Raw genomic sequence first — 19,859 nt, forward strand, 5'->3', positions numbered from 1 at the left:
AAATCACAGATGGGTTTAGGTAATTCACGCTGAAATGTGTACATCATGTACCAGGAACAACAGCGCACCTAGCGTGACTGCTGACGTAAGTGAGCTGCCCTCCCAGACAGCAACGAGTAAGCACCATGCTGTTGATCTGCAAGTGTCAGCTGCATGAGCACGACACATACGGACAACACACTGGTGTTTAAGATACTGGAATTTACAGATATCAAAATATTGGATCTGAGCTGTTTTCTCTAGAAACACATTCTCAAATTATAATCTTAGTCAATGGCAAAATCACAGATTTTGTATTTTGCACAAAAGCCTTGTGAATGTATGTTAATGAACCACAGGGGACCAAGGTAGATTTGAAAGACCTATTATAATTGGTATAGCTCTCAATCAGCAGTAATAACACTTATGGCTTAGGGTTATTATATGAACAGTTAATTTCTCATCTCACAATAGGTTTAGCTACCATTAACAGACAAAAGGCAGTCCCTCCTCTTTTCTATATTATTCCCTTACATAGTATGGTATTACCAAGATAGAGGTGGCTCCAAATTAAAAAAAAAAAAGCCACAAAAATAATTATTTCAAGTTTACCTCCACCCCCCCCCCCCCACCAAGCTTTCTGACTCAAAGAGCTGCATTTCACATCAATCACCCTGTGGCCTCTGTAGCTAGGCACTGAAGACATCACAGCATCTGTATTTATCCTCAACTCCTCCTTTCTGAAGATGAAGGGCGTCCAATCCAGAACTGAAGTCGTCTTTTTTTTTTTTTTAAGTGTGAGTTTTATTGAGGTGTAACTGGCAAAGAATGGTCTATATGTAAGTTACACAAGTTAATGTTTTCATATATGTATACAGTGAGAAATGATTATCATGCCCTCATGCTGTAAATAGTTCTTTTAATACCAAACTTTTTAAACGAATCCAACCAGAGCTGCTCTGCTTCTGACCCAGCTTTTGCCAAGCACCTGGGAAGGTAGCACCAGACGTTCCCAAGGCCTTGGGCCTCTGTCACCTGTTTTATCCTGGCCCAGCCCCAGCCTTTTTGACTACTTACGGAATAACCGATGGATATAAGACCTCTCTTCCCTCCCCTCTGCCTATCAAATAAATAAATATTAAAAGAAAGGGAGGGAGCAGGGCAGGGAGAGGGAGTGACAGAACTCCATGAGTTCAGACTAAGATTAGTTTGGTCTGGTGTTATTTTTACGGGTTATCTTCACAAGGCATTCTGCATTTTAGAAATGGCACAGTTTCAAAACTCCCTGAATAAGTGTAATCCTAACCTGTTCATGATGCTGCAAACTAGAGTCACAATGCAGAGCACTTTGGTCGCACAGCGTTAGGATTTAAAGAACGTCTCTAGACCATTACCTGTTCATATGCCCATCCCTTCCAGTCCTTTCATTTGTGGACTGGTCTGAATTTCCTTCATTTTCAATGATACATTTAAAGTTTGCATACAAAAGCAGTAACAGTCCTCAGACTTCTCAAAACAGAAACTGAAACTTACCTGCATTTCTGGTTGTGAGATACATCATTTTTTTCTTTTTTTTACTACTTATAGTTCCACAGAAAGGTCCTGGAGGAGAGGAAGACAAACGGAACTTAGAGTATGTCAGTATGACAGAAAGACTGTCCCCAGGTTTACATCTCTGGAAGCAAAATGGGGTGGAGGTGGTGGGGGCCGGCCAGCCACTGAAGTCTGATATTCTACCAGCAGGTGGCAGAAAGGGACAGGGAAAAACTACTTCAGAGAACCATCAGAGTGACTGATAAGAGGGATGAAATCTAGACCTGTTTTAAGTATACTGCTTTGCTTATGCAGACGAGAGGGGCCAGGAAGGGTGACCACAAAGGGCTGCTTTAGGTGTGAGTCCAGCTTCTCACCTGAGCTGTCCCAGTCTCTTCTGACAAACGCCTTCCTCTTCTCTTCCAGGAACTGGCTGGGAATGAGACCAGCACTTCCTCCCTCCTTTACATGGCTAGCCTAGAATCAAATTAGTGAACTGTATATTCTCAGTGGCCAAAATTAGAAACCGTATTCCTGTAAGCAGGATCAGCAGTTAAAAAAACAGTCATATTTGCTTTTAAAAATAGCCTAGAGATTTAAATCCACAGTACTTGTTGTCGGTTAACAGATCAGCATTTTAGCACTGGCACCTAAAATCTTTCCATCTTTAATTGGACAAGAAAATAATGGGGCTAAAACAGCATGGTATACAGGATCTTTCTAGTTGCTAAATGTCTGCAGACACTGTCGGGGTTCAGAGCAGGTTAAACTGCCACCTGTTGATGATGCCCTGTCAGGAGTCCTGGCTGCTTCCCTTCTAACCCAGCTCTCTGCTAGTACTCTTAGGAAGACACTGGAGGATGGCCTAAGTGCAGAGGTCCCTGCTGCCCCTGGAGAGACCTGGGTGAAGTTCCTGGTTCCTGGCTCCAGATTAGTTCAGCTTCAGCCATTGAGGCCATTTGGGGAGTTAAAGCACTGGATGGAAGATCTTTCTGTCTCTCCTTCTCTCTGTAAATCTACCTTTCTAATAAAAACAATAAGTCTTAAAAAAAAAGACAGACTGGAATGGTGACAGGGTTAGATGACCAGGAGTGTGAGATGGTGTTCAAAGAAAAGGGAGAGGAGAGGAGGGAAGAGCAGAGAAATTCATAAAGGAAACAGAAGGCAGAAAGCAGGTTTTTAAAACAAGGGTTCTAATTTAAGTGAGGACTGCAAAAAAAAAAAAAAAACAGTAAGTAAAAATCTGCTGAGATGGTGGACTCTAGTTTACTGATTTCCTAGTTCTCTCACGACACACTGTACTTACACATAGTAATGTCTTAAGTGCAATATAAGGACAACATTGAAGTTGCCCATAAAATGTATTAGTGATGGTGAGTTACCAATAGCTCAGGTGCTCAGTCCCTGAGTTCTTTCCTATTACATCTTGTTCTTTCATAAGAAATTTCACTTGCTTTGATGAAAGATTTCAGATCTCAGATTTGTCAGTATCCCCAGTTTTAAACACCGTGGTGGTTGCTAGCTGATTAAAACCAGAAATAAACTCACTACTGCTGCTAGGGAGTCCCAAACATGCTAGGGAGAAGGAAAAAAAAATTAACATCACCAAACCTTCCGGTAAACGGAGAAAGGGAAAAATATTTCATTTTCTTGTACACACACATTGACTCAAGAACATACACAACGGACAGAGCAAAGCTCCGGGCAAGTGGATCAAGTAGATTTAGGACCTGAAGAAATCAGGCTTTCCTTACCATGAACACAGGGAGGGGAGACAAGAGAAAGATGACTATGCTTGCAGCAGAACACACACAGTGAGACAAGGCTAAATCAATAGCAAACGCTGAAAAGGAACCACTCCAAGTGAGTTCTTCTGGCCCCACGGCACATCCTGAGGCATCCGCCATGCAGAAGGGCTGAGGATCCCAATCCCCAAGCCAATGCCAACAGCTCCACAGGCAGGTTAATTCTGTTACATAGCTACTCACAAACTCCTTCTCTGTTGGGTCTTCTGTCCACAGAAATCCGTAGCCGTGAAGCAGGAGTTGGGTCATGTGGGGAAAATTTCACTGGAACAGACTAACACCTTCCTGAATGTTTAGGTGGTGGCCAGATCGAAGACTAGAAAGACAGCTGAGGAACCTGTGAGAGGCATACTAACCTGCCACCAGTTTGGGTCTTCTCTGTTTACGATCTGAAGAATTTCTCCTTTGGAAAACTTCAATCCTGCTTCTTTGCAAGGTATTAGGTTATCATTATATGGGTTATAATCAAAATGACACTTCACAAATACCTAAAACACACAGCACAATGAGAAACATTATACACCTGTCATTTGTCACTACTCTTGACATCCTTTTCAAACCCCCTTGATCTGAATGTAACTAACAGTGTACTGAGCACGTAGGATAAGGAACTTGTCTCTGAGAATATTAATACAATTACTTGGCATTACAGAGAAACAGCATAAACACTAATATATCATGACAAAAGTTTAATGCTCATGTTTTTGTCTTCTCTCTTTTTACTTGTGGAAGCCTTTGACTGTGAAGTAAATCAAAAGTGTCATCTTAAAAGTTAGAAAAGATTAAAAAAATAAACTTTCAACTGTTACTAAGGGACTATACTACTGTGGTAATTTGGGGGAAGGGAAACTCTGGAGGGAAGAGTGAGGAGGGAAGATCTATACCTACAAGACTGTAGAGGGAAAATCCAAAAATAAAACAGGAAGTTGTTGCCTCTGTTAAATCTCTTTTCCTTATGATAATAAATTTAAAACATCTTTGTTTCTGGTTTAACCTATCCTAAACTATTTCATCTGAAGTCAACAAAGAGCTTGACCGTCATTTTAGCCTAACACTCTTAAATTTTGTCCTTTTTTCACTTGCTTTTCCAACTAACATTGCAAACTTTTTCATGCAGGTAAATACTACTTTCTAATGATTCTAATATGTACAGTTGATTTAAAGCATCTACCAAAGATCTATAAAGTGACCGAAGGAATCCCCAAAACAAAATTAAACAAAATATTTCATTTTAATGTCAGACCTGTAATATATCTGGTAACTTATGCATGCATAACTTTAACTGACCAAAACTAGTGTACAAAATACTTTCCTGGAATTGTCTTGATCTTATTTTATATAACCACTTAAATTTAGATGATTAGCATAGATTAGTTATAAGACAAATACTGAAAACGTCTTAAGATCATCATTTTCTACTTCAACACTTTTAAGCACTCATCTCATTTACTTCGTTAAAAGTGTCAGTTACCACTATTATAATCTCCAACACTTCAAATATTTTGTTCATTTGCATTCTATTTATTTCCATTTTGTATGAAAGGCAGAGAGAAGAAAGAGAAAACTTTCTATCCACTGGTTTCACTCGTCAAATTCTGGGCCAGACAGAACCCCAACACCTGAGCCATCACCTGCCTCCTCCTAGGACACATTAGTAGGCAGCTGTATCAGAGCTGGCGTAGCTGGGACTTGAACCAAGAACTCAACAATGAGATGTGAGTGTCCCAAGCAGCAACTCAGATTGAATCACTCACTGCTTCAAATGCCCAACCCTGAAGACTAATTAAGCACTTTCAGTATTTGATAGCAAGTTCACACCAGTAGCTTTCTTAAAATAGGCTTGTTTTATACATATTTAAGGAATATGTATAAACAGTTCATTATTAAGAAGTTATAAATTTTATCTTCTAAAGAACAGCCTTAGTGATTATCAGCAGGTAAGCTAAATAAGCAGAAAAGCACACAATCAGTAAAAATAGGGTTTCTACTTGTTCATATTTCCACGATACAACCAAACAAAACATTTAAATTAAGTCAATGTAAAGGTAAAACTAATGTGATCAATACATTCTAAAGTAATGTTAAAATAACTAGGTTACATGCAATAAAACTTTATTTTAAATTACATGATTTTTGTAGAAAGTACTGAACATTTAATAGCTTTGAAAGGCTAGAAATTCATGCCTTTAAAAAAAAGTCAATTTCTTCCCCCAGATACACGATTTTAGAAGTAACTGAAAAGCAAGCAAACACTATTAAGAGTGCTAAAAATGTGAGTTGGCTAACTTGATAATTACATGCAGCTCAATATTTTGGCAAAAAACACCACCATCAAAAAACAAAATGACAAGTTAAATCAAGGTACATTTAGTTGACTGATGCAACAGCAAAACCAAGCGCCAGAGAGTATTCTTCCAACAATACCATACCTGATAGACACATGCTGACTGTCTCTCTGTAGTGATGCAACTCTAAAAATACATTTTTCAACTGTATAAGTAAAGCCAGACTTTGAATTGATGATAAACTAACAAAACATAAACTCTTGGTTCATCTCATTTCACTACTTTATTCTTTGGTGTACAGCACTTCTCTCCCTAATCAACCCTTCAGAAGGGGTAATGCATGCAAATTATAAGGGATAGAAGCAAAAAGTTAAGAGGTACTGTTTGAGATGAGGCTGAGGAAAAGGGTTGCTGTGTAAAGTTATGAAAGAACCTGGGCCCTACCATCTGGCCCTGAGTGTAGCCATCACACTTATGTGCAATGCTTGGTCCTCATAAAGCTCAGATTTCACAGAGCACAAAACCCAGATTCACTTTTCTACTCCTTTCAAAACATTTCAGAAACGCCATAATTTGTGAAATACAAACTACATCTCTGCAAAGATTCCTAGAAAAAAATTCTTTTTTCTTTCATTAAAAAAAATTTTTTTTTTTAATTGGAAAGGCAGATATACAGAGAAAAGGAGATATAGAGAAACATCTTCCATTGGCTGGTTCACTCCCCAAGTGGCAATTACGCAATGGCTAGAGCTGAGCCAATCCCAAGCCATAAGCTTCTCTGGGCCTCCTACGCGGGTGCAGGGTCCCAAGGCTTTGGGCCGTCCTCAACTGCTTTCCCAGGCCACAAGCGGGGAGCTGGATGGGAAGTGGAGCAGCCAGAACACGAATCAACACCCAAATAGGATCCTGGCACATGCAAGGCAAGGATTTAGCCACTAGGCTACCACACTGGGCCTTTTTTTCCCCCCACTTGTTAAGCTAATTTGGGGGCATTAATCTCATGTTCACAAACTCAGATTACCCTGACTTTACTTTGAATTTTAAACTTTAAAGAACTCTGAAAAAAAATCAATGAATCCAATTTTTGACCTTTATGTTAGGTAATGACTTTAAACCCATAAAGATTTAGTTAGATTATGATACTTCATTAAATACATTTTATAGAGTATTTCACTGATAGGCTATACACGTAGATGTCACTCATTTTTAAGAAGGTACAAAATACTGCCTCTTAAAATATTTCAATTTCATATTCTTATTACCAAGAACAGTTAACAATTTGAGGTAGACAGAACAGAGAAAAAGGAAGTGCAGATGTTTTTCAAACTTGCGAGGGGCTGGCATTTTGGCACAGTGGGTTAAGCCCCCTGCTTGAAATGCCTGCTTCAAGTTCTGGCTACTCTGCCTTTAACCCGACTTCCTGCTAATGCATCCTGGGAGGTGATGATGACGGTTCAAGTGCTTGGGACACATGGCTGACATGTTCGAGGCTCCGCTTCGGCCTGGTCCCAACCTGATTACGGCAGGCATTTGAGAAGTTAAGTAGTGGATGGATGATTTCTTTCTCTCTCTGTTGCTCTTTTGAGCAGGTGAAAATGAATATTAAAAAACCCCAAACAAAAATGTTTAATCTCAGAGTAAAAACAAAAACTATTATTATGAAAACGTTTTTTCCTATCTAATCAGATAAACATTGTATTGCTTGTGCTGTGGGCTAATAGGCTTATGGAATGATACTTGAATCCGCTGGGAGCGCAATTTGGTAATAGCTATCAACATTACAAATGTATAAACCCTCTGACCCAGTAATCTACGTCTGGGAATGTATTAAACAGATATTAATGTGATACATGCAAAATGACTTGCAAGATTATTAAGTACAGATTTGCTTCTAAGAGGAAAAGATTAGAAGCAATCTGTTTAATGGTAGAGAACTGCATGTAGCACAAGCATCCCATATGGGTGCTGGTTCAAATCCCAGGGGCTCCAGTTCCCATTCCAGCTCCTTGCTTACGGAATGGGAAAGCAGCAAAGGATGTCTTTGGGCTCCTGTACCCATGTGGAGACTAGAGGAAATTCAGATTAGCTCAGCTCTGCCCATTGCTGCCATTTGAGTGAACCAGCAAAGGGGGATGATTCTCTCTGTATCTCTCAATGTAACTCTACCCTTCAAATAAAAATAAAACAAATACTTAAAGGCAACTTTATAAAATACAATGCCATCGGGCTGTTTTAAAAAGTTTGTGTATGCATGTATGTGTCACGAGGCAATCAAGGAACAATGAGACAGGATCCTTAAAATATATGGTTTAGGGCCAGGCGTCATAGCCTAGTGGCTGAAGCCCTCGCCTTGCATGCGCTGGGATCCCACATGGGTGCCAGTTCTAATCTTGACAGTTCTGTTTCCCATCCAGTTCCCTGCTTGTAGCCTGGGTAGGCAGTTGAGGACAGCCCAAAGCCTTGGGACCCTGCACCCATGTGGGAGACCCACAGGAAGCTCTGGGTCCTGGCTTTGGATCCGCACAGCTCTGGCCATTGCAGCCATTTGGGCAGTGAATCATCGGACGGAAGATCTTCCTTCCTCTCCTTGTCTCTCCTCCCCTCTGTATATGACGTTATAATTAATATATGATTTAGATATAAAAATAAACAAACCACATAAGGTACAGTATAGCATGTTACACTTATTGGAGAGCTAGACATATTAAAACTGGAGAAATTCTATGAAAATGTTTTTTTCAAGACACCAGGGATCTGGTGAAGACTGGCGGGGAACAAGATGGAAAGCAGATGCCCCTGCTAACTGTACAGAGGAAGTTCCCAGGTTGCAACCCAGGAAGACAGATTCTGGGCGAGAGCTGGAGGTCTCCACGCTGAGGAAGAGGAGCACCCAACAAAGCTTCAAAAAGCAAGAGCTGAAAGGCTCATCACACTGGAATACAGTTCCGGCAGAGACAGAGAGAAGACAGATTTGCCATCTGCCAGTTCACTCCTCACATGGTCATGAGTGCTGGGACTGGGCCTCATGGAAGTCAGGAGTGTGAAACTCCATTCGGATCTCCCACGTTGGTGGCAGGCATTCAAGAACCTCGGCCACCTTCTGCTGCTTCACCAGGCACGTTAGCAGAGTAGGCTTGGAAGCGGAGCAGAACTCGGACCTATGTGGGATGGTGGCCTGGCAGTTTAATCCGCTGCATCACAGGTTGATGACCCCTGCTTAAGACTAAAGAGTCAGAGGGGCCCGGAGGCGTAGCCTAGCGGCTAAAGTCCTCATCCTGAACGCCCCGGGATCCCATATGGGCGCCGGTTCTAATCCTGGCAGCTCCACTTCCCATCCAGCTCCCTGCTTGTGGCCTGGGAAAGCAGTCGAGGACGGCCCAAGGCTTTGGGACCCTGCACCCGTGTGGGAGACCCGGAAGAGGTTCCTGGTTCCCGGCTTCAGATCGGCGTGCACCAGCCCGTTGCGGCTCACTTGGGGAGTGAATCATCGGACGGAAGATCTTTCTCTCTGTCTCTCCTCCTCTCTGTATATCTGAATTTGTAATAAAAATAAATCTTTTTTAAAAAAAGACTAAACAGCCAGAATACAATGAGTTAATGTGCACAACTCCTGGGAGCCAATAAAAATGACCAGTACACAAGGAAGCAGGAAATGTGCCCGGGAATGAGTAGAAAATTCTATTACTTAAGTGGTCTGTTGTGATAGAATTAATAGACAAAGATATTACAATAATTATTTTAACTTTATATATTGGATTCATAGGTTCAAGAAGCTAGAGGAAGGATCTGGCATGTTAAGCAGACACATGACAGATATAAAAGAGGGTAACTCCATCAGGTGTGATTAGCAACAGACTGCAGAAGAGCATAAGAATTAGTGAGTCACACAAAGAGTGATTCAGGGTCATGGGGCTAAAGTCCTCGCCTTGCATGCGCCAGGTCTAATCCCAGTGGCCCTACTTCCTATCCAGCTCTCTGCTTGTGGTCTGGGAAAGCCGCTGAGGACAGCCTAAAGCCTTGGGACCCTGCAGCCACGTGGGAGACCTGGAAGAAACTCCTGGCTTCAGACTGACAGGGGGTTGAATTAGCGGAGGACAGAAGATATTCTTCTTTGTGTCTCCTCCTCTTTGTATAACTGAGTTTCCAATAAAAACAAATCAATCTATTAAAAAAGGAAGAAAAAGTGATATAAACAGCTATCCAAAATGGAAAGTATGGAGAAGTAAATGAAGACAGCGTAGATAAAACTATGGGACAACTTCAAGGAACCTAACACCTGAGGAAACCTCAACAAGTTGGTGGAAAAACACAATTAAAGTTGTGTTTCTTTCAGTTTTTCTTTCTTTAAATGATATGTGGAAAATGGGTGAAATGTAAAAGCATACTTCATTTGGCCATTACATGTAATATATAAAATCGTCAAACTCCCAGAGGAAACTACAGGAGAAAAAATCTTCTGGTTTTGGACCATATGACGATTTCTTACGAAAAGTACGATTTGTCACAGTAAAAGAATACAACAGATTGAACTTCGCCAAAATGAAGAACTGTTGCCCTTTGAATGACCGACGCTGTTAAGCAATGGAAAAACAGGTCAGACAGTAGAAGAGAATAATCTTGGCAAATCACAGTTCTGATGAGGCACTTGTGCTTCTGGAGAGCAGACCATCAGCACTGCACACACACACACGAATACGTAATCATGCTAACTGCTAAGGAAATGTGAATGAAAACCCTAACCACCACATATCCATCAGGATGGCGAAAACTAAGCAGACCATAGCACATCTGTGTGAACCGATACAATTACATCTGAAAACAGTTTACTTCCTTAAAAGTTCAATATATCTTTTATATCACCCAATTCTTTAATTTCTATGTATCTGAGACTAATGCACAAATGTTCATGGCACGTTTATCTGTAAATGCCCCCAAATGGTAACACAAAAATGTTCATCAGTTAGCTGATGAATAAACAAACGGGGATATAGCTACCCGAGAGAATCCTTCTTGTGAATAAGAAGGGGTGAACTAGAAGGAATACACACATGTATCTTTGGATGTAGTTATGATTTGCATGCTTGTCTACCTGCTTCCAGCTGTATGTAAATACACACAGGATCGCTCCAGGCAATCACTGCCCACAGTGTTTGTGAACACTCTACTCGGAGAGGTAGTATTAAAAGTAAACTATTTTCCCAGCGTGGTTAAACTGACTCACATTGCTACCAGCAATGTAGACCAGACACTCTGTAGAGTCAAGTCTACAATCTTTTGCAATTTGATGATATTAAGAAAAAGAAACAGGGTGGCAGGATGCAAACATATCTATAATCACAGAAAGCAAAGCAGTGGCTACCCTGGGGGAGGGAAGGAGGGAGAGAAATGGAGCGAGGCAGAGAAATGGAGGGAGGGAAGCAGGCAGGCAGGTTGGCCGGATGGCCTTACACAAGTGGACTTAAGGAAATGTACTGGGGTAAGAGATCTGTTCATGACCTTGGTTGTGTTGACAGCTTCATAGATACACATGACAGCCCATATTTATTGAAACATACACTTTATTAAACATGTTATTTGCATGGACTATCACCGTGACATTTTTAAAAACATACCTTCATATACTGAGCAGTATTACTGACCCAGGTTCCCTTCTGCTTGATTTTCCTGAGTAGAACAGGATTTCAATTTTAAATACTGCCGTTATGAATCCACCAATTCCTTCTGTTATTGAACGGTTTCTTTTTTCACTGCAATTTGTTATTATCATGAACTAAAGTAACACATATGTGCAGGTCTTTTTCCCTGAGCCCTGCACTTCACTGATCATGCTGCTTATTCAATGCCAACACTGGAATACTTTGACTGCTACATATTAATGATAATCCTCTGTTCACTCTTTGGCTACTTGTTCTATCATTCTGTGAACAACTCGTTTGGAAAACTGAGTAGAATCCCACTGAATCTACAAGTCAATTTAAAGAAAACGGATATCTTCATAATATTGTCCCTCTGATTCTCTTAATCATCTTTGGTGTGCTGAGGTCTAGAATTTTTTTTTTTAGATTTATTCCTAGAGATAAATGTGACACTAATTCGATTGTAAATGAAGACTTAATTATGTTTATAGATGTATGTTGTTGACATAAATATGCAAGTAACTTCTGAATATTGACCTTATTCTCAAACACTTTAAACTCTTGTAGCTAAGTTGTTTGGACATATTTTACGCTCCAAATCCTGCTATCGATAGCTCATTCTGTCTTCCCAAACCATCTGCCTTCAATAGTTTGCCTCTGTTATCCTGTGCTTCTGAAGGGCCTTTCCTAGTCATTTTTCCTCCTAAACTATGTAAAGACTATTCACTTTCATTTTAAACTTTCTCACTTCTGTGGCTTATAAATAACTGGGCCCAAGAAATAACTAGACAACAGTATCCTAAGAATACTGGAATTTAAAATATTACAGATCTACACTTCCTTAGACTCCAAAGCATTTTCACAAAGCAGTTACAATTCTTGAAAAAAAATTTTTTTTAGAGCAGTTGAATCAATTTGGTTTGCTTCGCTGTTGGAAGCCTCATGAAAATGCTGAAGAAGAACAGCCTTCCTTCCCAGTAGTGGGTGGGGACTGGCCGGCCAGCTGCCTGCCCTGAATCTTCTCAACACACCAGGCTGCTGGGACCGGCCAGTGGCATTTGCATCACCGTCTGGTCTCAATAGGGCCAGGAAGGGCCAAGGCGTCCCATGATGCCAGAGAGGTGGAACCTGGTACTATTAAACTGGATCTCCACCAACCCCTCTCACCTCCTCTGTGTCAGTATTGTTTAATTTCTTTGAGAACTGAAGATTTTCATGAAGAGAAACTGTTGCCGGTATCATCTGAGGGAGACTTTTATTTTTATTCAATGTGCAGTTTTCCTGAAATTTGGCAAGTTGTTCTTGGTTTATGATGGGGTTGGAGTTTTTCATTTTGTTGGAAATGGAGTTTTATGAGGCACTAGGGTTGGCAGCTAGTTGAGAGTTCAGTTTTTGATTTTAAAGGAAAAACTAAGATTTGAATATTCAGAAGGTTCTGTTTGTTAATATAGTTAGTTACATACAGATTTTTCTTACATAAAACTATGCTAGTCTTCCTAAGATAAATCCGGCTCAGGCATAGTGTATTACCTTTTTCCATACAAATAAATTTGCTTTATTAATATTTTGCTGAGATTTTAGCATGTACATCTTGAGTGAAATGGCTCTACAATTTATTTTTTTTTAATTTATTTATTTGGTGCCCACATCACCCTGACCTGAAAGGAGGCATTAGAATCCGCATCAGCCGGCCTCCGTGCACACACCATCAGCAGCAGTCTCTGGACACTTAAGCTATACGTAAGCTGAAGAACTTCACAAGTGGCTACAATTCCTACTTTACCCTATTCCTCAAATTTAAAAGTATATGTCTCATAGAAGAGCTTGGACTTTTGACCAGCACCTCAAAGGACTCCAATAAGGAGATCTACTGACCACCCTAGAATCAGCACGTGGCTGGGGGAACAGTGCCTGCTTTGCAGGCACAGCAGTGGGGGACAGGCTCCACAGCACCCCCAATACCTGCAGTTAGCACCAAATCCCACACTCCAATTCCTTTTCCATCCTGACTGAGCACTGGCCATAATGTGCGAAGTTGAGGTGTGTTAGAAAAACTAGCATGGATTTTTTTCCTGCTTCACAGTTTAATAGAAAAAAGATTCATTCTTAAGCAGACTTCAGCAACCTAAGAATATGACTGTTTTCCTAATGGAGATTTTTAAAGATTTATTTATTTTTATTGGAAAGGCAGACCTATAGTGAGGAGGAGAGACAGAAAGGAAGATTTTCCATATAATGATTCACTCCCCAAGCAGCTGCAATGGCAAGGAGCTGTGCCAATCCAAAGCCAGGAGCCAGGAGACTCTTCTGGGTCTCCCACACGGGTGCAGGGTTCTAAAGCTTTCGGCTGTCCTCGACTGCTTTCCTAGGCCACAGGCAGGAAGCTGAATGGAAAGCAGGGCCACCAGGATTAGAACTGGCTCCTATATGGGATCCCGGCGCGTGCCAAGGTGAGGACTTAAGCCACTAGGCTACTGCGTCAGACTCTACAGTTGAGATTTTTTTATACCTTTTCACTTAAAGGAAGCATTTTTATGACTTCTCTTTGACACATCTGAATTGCTAGTATCATTCTCATGTTCTCTGAGACATCACTGAATTTAAAAAAAAACGGGGGGGGGGGTGGCGGCGCTAGCTGAATACAGCACTGCAGCAGAGCAGCTGTGGTCCTGATAGTGAAGCAGGGTAAGTCACTGAAGGGCAAGGAGTAGTGAACACAGCATGGCTGCTGGACACAAGCATGCTTTGTGTCTGGGGAGGGGCAGGACAAGAATGGTGCAAAAATACAACCTATGATTTTGCTTCTGGAATTTTCTGTTTAATAGTTTCAGACCATGGGTTGGTCATGGTCAACTGAAATTGCATGAAGTGATGCTGCCGATAAGGGGGAGGACTACCATGATATACAGTGGAGCTGCAGTTGGAGGAGCTGGAGAGGCTCAATGTCCTTCCTTTCCCACAGCTTTCTTCGCAGGAAGTGGCCCAGGATTTTGCCAGGATGGTCCTGGCTTGTGGCTAATGCTTTGGTGTAACAGGCAACACTTTTAGCTTTCCTTCTCATGAAAAAAAAAAAAAAAACCAAAGTCCTGACATGAAGTCCTGCACGTATCAGTCTCCTCTTTAGGGCAGGACAGGCCTGAGATTCCCTGTGGACTTTGCAAGCTCCCCCTCACCTAAGGACTAAAGGAAACCAGAGCTTGAGAAAACATGCATATTGAAAATCCATGCATTTCATGCAAATCGCTTCACCAGGTATAAAATTTACAAGGGTATCTGGGACAAAATCCAAGCTATTACTACTATGAAACTTTTGTTTTGCCCAAAAATGTCCATTATGTCATGGTGAGCTGGCAGAATTCTGGAGCTTGGATCACAGTGTGATGCAGGGTGGGGTTGGGGGGAACCAACAAAACTTTCCTCAATGTTGTATCACAACTAACATTCAGTAACAAATACATATTTCCCACAATTCTTTCTTTTGAAGATGAAGTCTCTACCTCCATTTCAACTATGCTCATTATCAGATTTATTTTTCAGATTCCAACTGATACACTAAAACTCATGGTTACGTAGCTTAGCCTGTGTTCTAAAGAACAGACGACTGAACCAATGCTCTTTCAAAGAATGATATGGAAGTATACAAACTGAACTATGTCACTCTTAAGAACACAAGATACACTGACAACACAGAGTTTCACAGAGTGAAAACAGAGCTCCACTCATGTACCAAAAGAAAAATTTCCGGCACAAACCTGAACAGGGGAGGTATCCGTCTAAAAAACTGACAGGTATTCCCTCTATTGCTTCATTATCTGGACTTAGAAACCCTCTCCTCAGTTCCAACGCGCCGACCCAGTGTCTCCGTACATCTTCTCTTACTTTGTTTCTGTACGTTTCCTCGTGGCACAGCTACCTCGCCACCACCATCACAGCAGTGGTGCTGGAAGCTGCTCTGCGAGCATTACATGAGTTAACTTGTTTACTCCTCACAACAATCTTGTGAGGAGAAAAATATTATCTCTGAATACATAGATGGGAAAAATTCAGCTCAGAGAAACTAACCAAGCAAGCAGAAGAAACAACATTTAAACCTAAGCAGTAGTTTTAACCATGTGTCAGAACTGCCTTTCACAATCACCTCGCGTATGCAAATACGTATACGTGTGTGTGTGTCAGCCACCTGATTTCTAGGATCGAAATTCATCCAACATAATGAGGCTGATCATCTTTACAACATTCTGAAGCCCAGTTATCTGGTACATCTAAATACAGATCCCATGTATGCAAACCAAGCGCTGAAGGTCGTCTTTCAGCCGGACCCATCCTCTTTCCCCTCATCCCTCATCTGGCCTGCCTGTCACAGTAGCACGAGGCAGGAGGTGATTTGAACTGCCTGAGGCAACGCTGAGAATGTCACACACCTCAGTGATGTTTGCTGGATAAACAAGGCGATTCAGAATCACTGAGTCTGACAGTTGGTGTTTCCTTTCCATTAGTACAACAGTTAGCAACTTTTAGTTTTATCCAAGGTGATTAAAGAAGCATAAGGAATGTTACCAAAAACTTTATTACTAACCTGCTGAGGAGTAATGGTATCTCTGTAACTTGGTAAAATTTTTAAAGTGACGCTTCCACTAATATTTTTCAGCAATTCTTGTAATTCCTTTGGATTGTTCCCAACCTCATGGCCGTTGACTTCCTTAATGATGTCTCCCACATGAAGCAGACCCTGGCGGTCTATCATTCCGCCATGAAGGATTCGGGCAATTACAAGGTCATTATTTTCAACTCTAAATGTTACACCCTGTAGTGAATAAGGAACAGGATTACCATGTATTTTGTTGAGTAGACATATTTAAATATTTATGAATATATGTAAGAAAACTCCAAAACTAGATCTATGAATCACTCCTAATTTTTCTTGTGTTCTCACCTATCTGGACATCTCAATCCCATTAAGCTATATGCACCTGTGGCAATCTTTGCTGCTCCATCAAGAAAGGTTAACTCTACAAATAAAACTTATGCTAAGATGTGGGGAGTAGAAAAAAGCATTTATGCCTTGCGATGGACTTATCTGATAAAACAATTATGAATAATTTTTGCAATACACCATGAAAGAAACAAAGCAAAACAAAAGGTAAGTGACTGAGCCACCAACTATTTCAGAGTGAGGAAGGCAGTGATTCATTTACTTACCAGTGGCTCACCAGCTCTCTTGTGAATTCCCAGAATACGAATAGCATCTACAGGTAACAACTGATTATTGATAGAAGAGTTATTCATTTCTGGGCTTGATGGAGGGGAATCATAACACTTTGATGCCACGATGTCATGGGCTTCCAAGAGGGACTGTAACGAGCCAGAACAGCCTGTGGTTATTAGCCACGGATGGAGTAAGTCACCAGGCACAAAACAGATTAATTAACATTCCTGCTTTAGGATTGAAGAAATTGAAAAAATTCACTTTTTTTGTGGGGCAGAGGAGGCAGAGGAGACACAGAGACACATAGAAAAAAAGGGAGGGAATGTAGAGGACAGAGCAAGTGACAGCCCATGTTCTGATTCACTTCCCCAAAGGCTTGTAAGACACCTGGGCCAGAGCAGTAGCAATTCAGTCAATCTAGGCTTCCCAAATGGGTGTTAGGAGAACAATGACTTCACTATTCGCTGCCTCTCCGGGTTTGTATCAGCAGGAAGCAAGAGCCAGGACCAGGGTACCCGGGGCACTAGCTGAACCTCCCATGACGGACAGTCATCTTCACTGGCAGAGTAACTGCTCAGCCAAATGCTGACCCAGTTACAGTGTTTAAGATTTATTTTTATTGAAAAGGCAGATTTACAGAAAGCTCTTCCATCCGCTGATTCACGGCCCAATTGGCTGCAATGACCAGAGCTGAGCCTATCAGAAACCAGAGCCAGGAGTTTCCTCTGGGTCTCTGACGCGGGTGCAGGGTCCCAAGACTTTGGGACATCCTCAACTGCTTTCTCAGCCCACAAGCAGGGAGCTGGATGCAAAGTGGAGCAGCTGGGACCTGAACCGGTGCACACATGGGATCCTGGAGCTTGAAGGGGGAGGATTAGCCAGTTGAGCAATTGCGCTAGCCTTCCTCACCCCCCAGTCATGCGTTTTAAAGCAGCATATCTATTAGAGACTGAACCTAGGTATGTAAGCCTGGTGCAATGCAGACATTAGCACTGTACCGCTGATATTATCATTCAATATTTATCATGAATCCCTTTTTATCAGGTATTTAAATAATGAGTGGTTTTTACCCTTATATGTTGCTACATTATAAATATCAGCATTTTACACAGTGTCAGGACATTTTACATACCTATAAAGGTTTTAGTCAATAAAAGATACATTGAGAAAAAGTCAGCCAATTGTAGTTCTGAATATAATGTATTTTTACCTTCTGTATTCAATATATGTGATACAATCAGGGATAATTAAGATCCAGTTTCCAAGAAGTTTCTTGCAATTATTCTTTTATTTTAAAAATTTCACTGCATATCCTGAGTATATAATTTTTACTGCAATTGTACATACTCATCATATAGCTGATTTAGAGAAATTTTTGAGCAGATAGGATACAAATTCAAAAACAGCTAAGCAAAAATAAAAGACAGCCAAGGGCAACAGACTCAGAATACAATCAAGATATTGGTTTAACTGGTAATTTCTGATCACTTCATGAAATCACTTGTAAGAAATAATAATGTATCAGTTCTTTCTATACATACTGGTAAGTATTCCAAGCTCTACCTTGGACTATTCAGTTTTCCATCCTATGTTCTCGAAGGATCAGTCACTCATGTGACATGAAACACTTCTCACACTGCTAACTCCCAGCTTTGTATTTCTGGACCAGAACTCCCAGGTACTCTGGATTCCAATGTTAAACTGCCCACAACTGAATAGTCATAGCAGAAAACCAAGAGTCAGGATTGCAGGGGATTAAAACACCTCCTTGATAAAACACCCACAGTTTCACAATTGTATCTTAAAAATAAAAGGAGTAACAAAACTCATTTTTACTACTCGAGAGGGCTATTTTTAAGAGGCTGGCACAGTAACTCAACTGGCTAATCCTCCCCTGGTTTGTGTCCCAGCTGCCCCACTTCCCACCCAGCTTCCCACTTCTGGCCTGAGAAAGCAGTCGAGGACGACCCAAAGCCTTGGGACCCTGAACCCACGTGGAAGACTCAGAAGAAGCTCCTGGCTTTGGATCGGCTCAGCTCCGGCCACTGAGGCCACTTGGGGAGTGAACCAGCAGATGGAAGATTTCGGTCTCCTTCTCTCTATAAGTCTGGCTTTCCAATAAAAATAAATAAATCTTTAAAAAAAGAAACTGCTACTTTAAATAACTTTTTAAAAAGATTTATTTTATTTTTATTGGAAAGTCAGATATACAGAGAGGGAGAGAGACAGAGAGGAAGATCTGCTCTTCTGGTTCTCCCACACGGGTGCAGGGTTCCAAGGCCTTGGGCCGTCCTCCACTGCTTTCCCAGGCCACAAGCAGGGAGCTGGGTGGGAAGCGGGGCAGCCGGGATTAGAACCGGTTCCCATATGGGATCCCAGTGGTACATGTCAGGCAAGGACTTTAGCTGCTAGACTACTGCACCCAGCCCTTAAGTAACTTTTGAACACTGAAAATTGGTGAAGTACACTGCTGCCCTTTTGGTAGGAGATACACTACAGAATCTGTGAGCTCATGAGAAGCAGCTCACCTGTTTGTAGAAAAACAGCAGATGATAAATAAGAAAGTAAAACATTCATGCTACAACATTTTTTAAAAAAAAGATTTATTCAAGTATAGTCTTCATGCTACAGCTTCTAATGAAAACACTGATATGGAAAAGGAACACTATCAACAGTAAGTGGTTGATAGGAAATGACACTTGTATAAAAATTAGAACATTAACACAATAGATCACTTCCTGGTGGAGAACGGATTATCATTATCCTTAATTAAGACATCAATCTTAGCATTGGTAGTAAGCTATCCAAGTATTATACATCATCTGCTGTCATTTATATTTCCGTTTATGAGAGAGAGAACACACCCTATCTGCTGGTTCAGTCCCTGAGTGCACGGGAGCTGGGAAGTGGATCTGGATGTCCCACACGGGTAGCAGAGTTCCATGTACTTTGGACATTACTATTGTCTCCCCAGACATTAGCAGGAAGGCAGAATTGGGAGCGGAGCAAGAGAACCCAGGCAGTTAGACAGGGATACAGGAGTCTCAACTAGCCTCTTAACCCCTGTGCCAACCTCCCACCCCACTCAGGTAGCTTAATTCCTATTGTTTCATACCATTTACAATACAGACTAGGTTCGACTAATTAAAGAATCACCAATCTTTCAGCCACGACTTCTGTGTACAGGAAATCAAAGGGATAATTAAGCAACACAGTGGGGGAAAGCAACTAGTCAAATCCAGGGAGGAGGACATCCTACAAGGGGCTGTTTTTAAGAGGTTGACATCATGATCAAAGGCAAAGTGGGGGCTCCAGCCAGATGCCACCGTTAGATGTGGGCGGGGAACTGGGGTGTGACACACTCTCCTGCAAAGCTTTCCCACTGTCCTCAGGATAACATCCAAAACACATTAGA

At 41.3% G+C, this 19,859-nt stretch overlaps 1 protein-coding gene across 9 annotated transcripts in view; it reads right to left on the reverse strand.

The window, feature by feature from the left end:
- Positions 1–19,859, reverse strand: part of PALS2 (protein associated with LIN7 2, MAGUK p55 family member) — a 95,260-nt gene that overhangs the window by 13,134 nt on the left and 62,267 nt on the right. For 7 of the 9 annotated variants that reach the window (XM_058677999.1, XM_058678000.1, XM_058678001.1 and 4 more), the window contains exons 4-8: positions 16,438–16,590; positions 15,815–16,042; positions 3,674–3,805; positions 1,890–1,989; positions 1,513–1,581 (exon numbers count right to left, since the gene is read on the reverse strand). In XM_058677999.1, the coding sequence (XP_058533982.1) occupies positions 1,513–1,581; positions 1,890–1,989; positions 3,674–3,805; positions 15,815–16,042; positions 16,438–16,590 (682 nt within the window). Of the gene's footprint in view, positions 1–1,512; positions 1,582–1,889; positions 1,990–3,673; positions 3,806–15,814; positions 16,043–16,437; positions 16,611–19,859 lie in introns of all 9 variants that reach the window. The other 2 variants (XM_058678006.1, XM_058678003.1) reach the window with 2 other exon arrangements.

Source organism: Ochotona princeps, chromosome 20 (assembly GCF_030435755.1).
Source record: "Ochotona princeps isolate mOchPri1 chromosome 20, mOchPri1.hap1, whole genome shotgun sequence".
Classification (NCBI taxonomy): Eukaryota; Metazoa; Chordata; class Mammalia; order Lagomorpha; family Ochotonidae; genus Ochotona; species Ochotona princeps.